The following is a 9,170-nucleotide window of genomic DNA, read 5'->3' on the forward strand; positions in this document are numbered from 1 at the left end:
AGGAGTTCCCTGCTGGCAGAAGCTAAGAAATACCTCTCAAATCTCGGCTTAGCAGCGGACGAACCGTCCTCCCCTAGATTTAGGAGAACAGCGAATACTCACGAACGGTGCCAAACCACGTGCAAATTCCCAGCTTCTGTATTTTAGTAGTCCTTATTTTTTGAAGACCGTATGGCTCTCAGCTTCCCACTGTACGTGGCTGAAAATCAGTCTGTTGCATGACCGAACTGCAGCACGTCCTGCCCCACAGTGGCTGGCCCAGACTTTGTGACCAGTGGCGTACCCTACACGTGAATAAAATTCTCGTGTTGCCTAGCACTTGCTTGGTGCAAGGCATCCACTTGCCATGTGATGGGGAGTCAATAGATGTATCTAAATTAGTGCTTTAGTTCAATTCAGGAGATGGCTTTTGAAAAACGTTTACTCTTTGTCCCTGCTGACCCACTTTTGTGTGCATTGAGGATCAGACTGGGAATGCATCAGCTGAGATTCCCTTCAGATGCGACTGACCTGAAGGGTGCAGCCCATCTACACCCGATGTGCTCCAGCCGCAAATACGTATGTAGTGTATGAGGCCATACTGAGGCTAATCTGAAATAAAAAAATTCTAAAACCCAGACACCATGGTTACCATATTTTCAGCACTCACTCTTCCTGCAAATCTGCTGCTGTTGCTCCACAGTACTTGCTAATTTAGTCTTAGCCTTTATGTTTTCATGTGGGTGCCTATATTCCCAGCCACAGGAACAGAATTGCCATTTTTGGGGACTTGGGGTACTTCCGGTGTGTCTGTTGTGACATGGATATGCTTTAATTAATATGATGATGACAAAGAGGCTGGAGGGCCTTCAAGGAAAGGATGCTGTGAAGCAGGCTGACAGCTGGATGAGTTGTTCTGGGGGAAAGTAGTGAGTGTAGCTTGCAGGCTGTGGATCACGTGCTGTAGGCTAGGTAACAGCGTTAGGAAACTGCATCCATGCACTGTCTGTTCTCACTGTCTGAGACTGTGCATTGGTAACCAGCATTTATGCCTCTCTTGTATCAGCTAGAATTATCCTGGACTATTGCTTCTTGATTAGACATAAATTACTATAGAGACTTTTATTTATTTTTTATTTTGTACTGGGTGTGAATCTGACCCTTTGGGTCAGATGTAGTATGGACAGAGCTATAGGTAGTCCAGTTACACATTTTCTCAACTGCAAAATTAATTCTCAAAACTCTCAAAATTAATTACTGCGTAACAATAAAATGTTTTTCCATTTTAAAAAAAGTTGCTTTACCAAAAGTACTTAGAAGAAGGAATATGCAGTCAGCTAAAGCTAAGGAAATACGAAAAAGAAAAAGTTTATGACCAGCAGGTATCGTCCAGGTTTGCATACCTACACTGTGTCATTTGTTCATATATGTGTGAAATGTATGAATTGCAATGTAATTACAGCATATATATCTATATAGGTGTATTTATATACATTATTATTTATTCCATATACTTAGCTCTTTAAAAGCTGAAGGCTAGGAGTATGGTTTTGCCTGCATATGTGTAATGTGAAAGGCTTTTGTAAATGGTATGTTCTCAATAACACAAATTTTTAATCTTGTTCTCTAAACACTTTAAAGAGATGGAGGAGCTGGCAGAGCATGGTGTTTTCTTGCCTTATAATATGCAAGGACTGACAGATGAGCAAATCGAAGAACTTAAGTTGAAGGATGAGTGGGCAGAAAAGTGTGTACCAAGTGGTGGAAGTGTCTTCAAGAAGGATGAAATTGGGCGAAGAAATGGACACGGTAAATCAACTGTAAATGTTTCTTTCCCTGCAGACGCAGATAATCTATAATATAGTGAGGAACATAAAAATCGTAATTCTGGACCTGTCACTTTTACCTCACTGTCTGGAAGAAGAAAAAACCCGAGTAGATACTAAGTATACATTTGGTTTCAGGCCACCATGTTAGCCGGCTCATGTTTATTTGCTAATCACAAAAATCATCTGATAAATAACCTGTATTAAAGGCAGCCGTAGATTTGTTAAGTAGTAGCTATTTCAGGGACCTGTTTTCACAATAGCTTAGCTGATCTATCAGTTGCATAGGTCTTGTCTTGGATTAGGACTTGGTGTAATGTTGATTTCAAAGCCTAAACAGCAGTATATCTCTTCAGCACGTATGCTGTTTAACTTTGCAACTGTAGTACTTGGAAATAAACGCCGAAGAGAAGTAAACAATTATCAGAAGCAAGTTTGACTGTTTCACTTTAATTTATTCTCCCCATTTGTAAATGTATACTTGAGTACTATTTTTCTCCAGAGGCTCCAGGATACATTAACAGGTTGGTTTTTTAATATCTCTCCTTTTTTCTCATTCTCTGTGACTCTCGGACTTACTGAACTCATTCCTGTCACTTTTTCTTCCTGCAACCCCTACCAAGTGGTTTTGCCTTAGCACTTGGTATGTGTATTGAGCACCACTTCACAGGCGAGAGCGTGAGGACTGACTGCACAGAAGAGACTGTGACTGTCTTCTTGCTGTCTGTCCCTGTACTCCTGACACCACAACAGCCCTTGCTGGGCCAAGCAGCCCTTTAGAGCTTGATTGCAGGGCAGCTCAGTTAACAAGGAATCTTGGAATAAGCCTTAACTTGTCACAGGCAAACAGCTTGCTCCAGGTGTCTTATTTTCGGGAAGATAATTCTTCTAACACAACACATTGCCCAATCAAATTTAAGCCTTTGCTGAGCTTGATTAAGAGCTTATATTACAGCTAAATGTTTTCCCTCCTAACTGTGTTCTCAGAAATAGCTGAGTGTCTTGTACGTAGGCATGCGGACAAAAGCTTGTCTTGTTTGGCATGGCTGTTAGCAGTGTCAGGCCTTACAGTAAAAGTTTGCAAGCAACTTTAATGTAAGGACAGTACCACTTGTAGTCATACTCTGGCATTTATTTGTAGTGGGAGGTCAGCTTTGTAATATTAACAAAGTTATAATATTGAACAGTGTTTAAATTTGGGCCAAACTAAATACCATCAAATGATGCATTTAAGTGTTCAGCTGTGAATAATCAGTATGATTTAATTGGATTTTTGTATTTGAGGAGAGGCTTTTTATAGCAATTAAAATAGATAACTATGATATGAAATACACATTGTATTTGCAAAACTGCGTTTGATGTTAGATTGAGATTTTAATTGGAAAGAAGTCAGAAAACTCCAAGTTGTTGGCCCCGGTTAAAGCACATCTGCCAGTACAGCCCACTATAGGGGTAAGTACGGCATGGGAAAGAGAGTCTTGTTTTAGTTGTGGGGAGTATGGCATTATGGCCGTTGCTTTCTACTCAGTACTTTTGTCCCAAATGGAATTCCAAATACCAGTCAAATGTCTTTGTGGAAAAGTAAGTTTGGCTCTCCCATAGAAATACTGTTTTGTTTATTAAGTTAGTAAGAAATATGGCAATGAACTATCAAACTGGTAAACAGACTGCAACTTAATAGTGTCTCTGTTGCTTTGTGATTTAACAGTGTTTCATTTGCTTACACTAGAGAATAACCTGGACAGGTCGTTTGCTTGGTTTCTTTGTAGTAAGTGTAGACTATTAAATATGTGTCTCTTATTTATAGCTCCAAATGAAAAAATGCGGCAAGTTATAAAGAAGACAATAGAGGAAGCCAAGGCATTAATCTCTAAGGTAAGTTTCCTGAAGTAGCATGTGGTACGTGGGACTTTCTTAATAGATGCTATGTAGTTGGGCAGCTTAAGAAAAAAATAGACTTTTTTTCCATGCAAGGGCTGACAATTTTTGAGAAATATCATGAAGTGATGTGAATAGCCTATTAAAAACTGACATTTCTGTTAATGATTTTCTTAATGGCTTTTGGCAAGCTGGTTCAACAAGTTAAGGAATCAGATATTAAACACCAAATGAATGCTGGCAGCCAAGACCACGTTGAATGATTAAATTGCATGTAATTTTATCCACACTTTCTTAATTTGCTATTGATGCATTCTTTAGGTGAATGCTTGACGTGTTTTCTGGTGAAAAATTAACTGCATTCTGTGATGTTCCTGGAATAAAATACCTTTTGTTTGTTTACATAGCCTTTTGAGTTTTATGTAAAATTAATTGAAAAATGTGTTCTAATCTCTTAGATTAGGCCTTGGTTTTATAAGCACTTGGACTCATGCTCAGTCCCAATGAGTCTGTGTGTTTAAAGATATGCCCTGATGGGACTATGGTCTCGATTATTCAGCTTCACTTTACCAAATCCGTATTGTGTCTCAGCTTTGGTATGACTTTGAAACACAAATTGAATAATATTTATTATCAGTTTTCTTTTTTTGTAAACATCTGCAAGTAGTTTTGTTCTCCCCACGCTTAGAGTTCTGGGAATTGGTATGTGTGGAACTTTAAAACAGCTTTAAACCAGTTATGCAAGTAGATAATGTTAACTGATTTTTTTTTAGTGTTGCCTGTGCACTTAAATTGGCCTTCCTGGCTATTTTGTTGCCGGTAACGGTGTGGTATCCGTCCTTTAGGGTGAGCAGCTCAGTGTTTCCAAAGGCCTCGTGGAGGCAAGCAGAGAAGCTGCTCTGTCACCTGGCAACACTTCCAGTGTGCTGAGGTGCAGCAAACCTTTCCTGAATTGAGGCAGGTTTTCAGCCAAACTGTTCTGAGTCTTAGCAAAATCTATGCAAAATGAGAGATGTTTCAGATTAAAGCTTCTGGACTGTAAAGATTTTTCTCCAGATGGACTTTTCTTTCTGTTGGATTGCATCTCATCAGCTCTATTTCTAAACAGGGAGGAAATTAATAATGTGTAGTTTTACTTCTTGAGTCAAAAATGTCTGCAGATCTGGTCTCCACTTTGCAGGTCTTCCTGGGCAAAACTTCCAACTGTATACCATGTTGGCATTTGCAATAAAAAGTTGCAAAATTGGCACACTGCACGCTGACTTACTCTCGAAATTACTGCCATTCATTGGTGAATGAATTTAAGGATAGTTTGGGAAGTGGTTTGTTAGGTTCATCACTTTATGATGAAAATGAGGAAATATGCCTGGTTATTTAAAAAGAAAAAAAAAAGTTGATCATCTGAGACTGAGAGCCAATTGTACTTGTCGGTTAACTAGTTTAAAAATGTCCACAAGGAGGCAACATTCTCTTCCTCTTTTTTTTTTTTTTTTATAAACCTTGTTACTTAAAACATTGGAACTGTTAAGTCCATAAGCAAAAAATTTATTTCTTCTCTTCCAGATGTGTCTTGTTTTTCCTCTATCCCTTGCAGTAGGGTTTGGAATAATCTCAAGTACTTGTTCTTACAGATATCTGCATAAGCTGTGCAATATGCCAAGCTTTACTCTTCTGCTCATACGTGCTCTATTTTTTTCCTCAAGTTTTAGGCCCCTTCTCTAGCCCTCACTTGAATTCTGCTGTTTTGAATCTTGTTCATGAATCACAAGTACTTGGAATAAAAGACTACCCATCCAGTTTCTGCAGTCATATGTCTACTTGTTTGAATGCCTGTATCCCACAGACATTTGTTACTAAATGCCTCCTGCACAATTAGTGAAGATCTCTTCCCCCTCACCTCCAGTGTAAGCAAACTAAATGGAGGGGGCAAAAGCGGAGTGATGTATTCAGAAGTCAATATTCAAACGAGAAAATTTGTGCTCCTAATATCTTTGTGCAGCCAGTTAGCTTGGCTCAAGTATCCCACTGTTGAACCTTTGAACTGACTACAAAGCAATGTCTTTCTGCATATTTTTTTAAATTACCAACGATCCCTGCCTGTATTTCAGAAACAGGTTCAGGCCAGTGTGTGTGTTAATATGGAGATGGTGAAAGATGCATTGGACCAGCTCCGAGGCGCTGTGATGATTGTGTATCCAATGGGATTGCCTCCACATGATCCGGTTAGGATGGAGTTTGAAGATAAAGAAGACTTGTCGGGAACTCATGTATGCAGTAATGTATTTGGATTATATCTACTGCCTGGCTTAAATGTGTGCTCTGCTGTTCTCCGTTTTATCAATGACAGTTGTTTTCATTTGCATGACAAACTATGTTTAATGTTTTTGTCTCATAGTTTATATATAAGCACACCAGTAGCTTAACTAGAAATAAGATGAATGAAGTTTGTTTATTTCAAATGTTACCTACAAAGTTCAGGTAAGTCTAGGACTCATTTTAAATAGCTTGTCATTTCTTTCTGGTGCCAGTATTGAGAATTTATTGCCCAAAGTGTTTGCTAGATCAAGATTGAATGGAATATGAATGAAAATGCTGTAGATTAGTATGAGGAGAAAGATGTAGCAGAAGTATAGTGTAAACTCATATCGGCCTTCCTAACACATCTGTTAGGAATTCCGGAAAGATTTTCCCAGAAAGTTTTTCTGGTTTTGAAACAAAGCAAAAAATCAACACCTTTCAACACTTCACCTTGTTGGTTTGTTTATTCACAGGCTGGACTTGAAGTTATAGAAGAATCAGAAGCACAATTATGGTGGGCAGGCAAGGAGTTGAAAGAAACCAAGTTGCTCTCTGACTATGTAGGCAAAAATGAGAAAACAACCATCATTGTCAAGATACAGAAAGTAAGTATTTCTGGGAGATTTCTTTATGAGTTATTCACCTTTGGCTATCTGATTCTCTGTGGAAGAGAATTGTCCATAGGTGTATAAAATGGATTAGATTGGTTCCGGCGTGAGTGTCTTAAAACTGTACCACTATTTTAAGGTTTTAACTTATTATATTCAAAGTTTTTCTCCAGTAATTCCGTTGCCTGTTAGTTAAATACTCTAGTGGCTATTACTTGCTCCATAGCACTTTTCTGAAGTGCAGCAAAGAGGTATTTAAAAATAGATGAAATGCAAACTGAAAAATTAAAAAAAACCTCATCTGGCTGTTAGTTCCATCTCCGTGCAGAGCGCTGAACAGGTGCAGAGCGCTGAACAGACCCAGTCATTCAGTCCGCCCAGTTTTTCTAATTGTACTTGTGAATGTTTCTCTCTCCATTTTTCTGGCCTTTAAAAAGCAGTTTTAATGTTTTGTGCGTATGTGCTGTGGATACCTCTCATCTCCATTTCAGTCTGTTCTGTGTCTGAAAGACGGTGTCTGTAACTTGGGTGTGGTGAAGCAGATGAGGCCTTCTGTATTAATTGTGAACACAGGTCTGAGTCATCCTCTGGAGTAATGAGCTAAAATGAGGCAATGATCTGCTGCTCCTCAGCTTATAGACCTGATGCTTCAGGAAAAGCTGGTCATTAAGGGTATAGAGGAGGCTGACGCAATGATCATGTTCTTGCAATATCAGAATTAGTACCAAGCTACTGGGACTGTTCATTATTTTTTGGACAAAATTATTTTGTACTGACTGTGCAGTTGTGTTCGTCTCTGGTGGCAATGCCATACTCAAGGGAAGAATGTTTCGTGTTTCAGTTCATTTTCAGAGCTTCATCAGAAGATGCTCACCCTGTTCACGTGTGTATGCATTACTCTCTCTTAAAAATCACGTTCACAGGGTGCTTTTGTAAATTTCAAGTGTCTCAGAGTATTTACCCATAGCTCAGAATTATTCTGGAGCTGCGCTTCACTTCCATGGCTGTGAGAGCTTCTCTGCCACAGAAAGCATTAATGTTTATGGCAGATCTTAGTATCTGCAGGTGTCTGTAGTAGAATTCCTCAAAGATAAGTCAAGTGATTTATGTGTTTGTCATTTAGAAGACCAGAATCGCTTTCTCTTTTCTATCAGGGTGACTGAAAAATTGTGTGACAACTCAACAGCCATTGAAGTGTAGGCTCCCAGGAAGGTTGTCTTACTGTTTAATTAGTTGATGGACCTCTTCAGAGAATGCAGAGTAGTGCGGTGGTTTTCTGTCTGACAAGAAGTGTCTGCATTCTTGGGTTGGAGAGCTAAATGAAACCACGTCAGACCCTTTTGATCCAGAGAGGATTCGCCATCTCCATTCAAACTGTTCTGTTTGCTATTGTTGCCAATAGCTGTCATCAGCTATTTTCTGCTGTGCACATCGTTTCTTCCATGAGGACACTTGCCTGGGGAAAAAAAATAATTTTGTGTAGTAACAAATAAAATTTGTTACAACACAAAAAAACCCAAAATAAAACAATTAAACAAAAAAACCAAATAAAATTTCTTTTATTTGTAGTGTTTTGTAACTGCCTGCCTTCCCTGCTTTACTAAGTCATATGCCATCTTGAGCCTGTATTAGCAGGGGAGCTAAAGATGGATGGGCCCATCCTGACACATCTGGAATGACCTTAAAACAGAGAGATTTATTATGTCTTTTAGAGCAGAAGTTTTAAGTAAAACAGACTCAGTCCTGTTTGCAGCTTCCATTGATGTCCACAAAATTGACAGCATGATTCAGATGCTGAGATGAAAAAGTAATTCTCACTTGGATGCAGCAGAAATTTCTCAACATTTATTTTCCTGTCCTGAGGGACCTTATTAAATTTGGGAAATCCTATTGTCTGAAGATTTTGCTGTCTTTACACAGCAGCTTCTCTTTTGTATCGCAGATACCATCATAAATAAAATTTACAATTTCCCTTTCAGAAAGGACAAGGAGCTCCAGGGCGTGAACCTCTGATTAGTCATGAAGAGCAAAAACAGATGATGCTGTATTACTACAGAAAGCAGGAGGAACTTAAGGTAACACTGTCTTTTTACTGTATGTGAGCTGTGCCGCCTTAGATGCTAACCGCAGGTTACATGTGTTACCGCCTCCTTAACCTGTCGGTTCTGTTTACAGAAACTAGAAGAGGATGATGACGACTCATTTCTGAATGCTGAGTGGGCAGACAACCATGCCTTGAAAAGGCAATTTCATGGTGTAAAAGACATCAAATGGGGTCCGAGGTGAAGCTCTGCAAACACCTTTTTGCCTCTTTCAGCGTTTGATTGATACCCTTGTTTGCAATGAGGAGTTGTGTTGTGTGCGGTAGATCCTCCTGGCAGAAGCTGAAGTTGTAACTTCTGCAGCAGGTGCCTGTCTCAGCCTTGGGTTGTCAATAAATCTTTACGTTTCCGTGTAGCTGCAGCAGCGCTCGGCTGTGCGGGGGGCGGGCTCGCTCCTCGTGGAGTTCCCGCTTTTATCGGAAGCTTGTAAACCGAGCGTCGCCCCCCGAGCCCGCCGGGTACGCGGCGGCGGCGGCTGG

The 9,170-nt window shown here is 39.7% G+C and overlaps 1 protein-coding gene across 1 annotated transcript; it reads left to right on the top strand.

Annotated features, from left to right (window-relative positions):
- The first annotated feature begins 1,622 nt into the window (after positions 1-1,622).
- LOC104155735 (chromosome unknown open reading frame, human C21orf59) lies at positions 1,623-9,045 on the top strand. The gene is made up of 6 exons (XM_009695247.1): positions 1,623-1,788; positions 3,613-3,680; positions 5,792-5,950; positions 6,455-6,586; positions 8,569-8,664; positions 8,765-9,045. Exons 1-6 carry the CDS (start codon positions 1,623-1,625, stop codon positions 8,873-8,875), a joined length of 732 nt encoding a protein of 243 aa, XP_009693549.1. The 3' UTR covers positions 8,876-9,045.
- Positions 9,046-9,170: the final 125 nt, after the last annotated feature.

The sequence above is a fragment of the Cariama cristata genome, unplaced genomic scaffold (genome assembly GCF_000690535.1).
Source record: "Cariama cristata isolate BGI_N322 unplaced genomic scaffold, ASM69053v1 scaffold41770, whole genome shotgun sequence".
Classification (NCBI taxonomy): domain Eukaryota; kingdom Metazoa; phylum Chordata; class Aves; order Cariamiformes; family Cariamidae; genus Cariama; species Cariama cristata.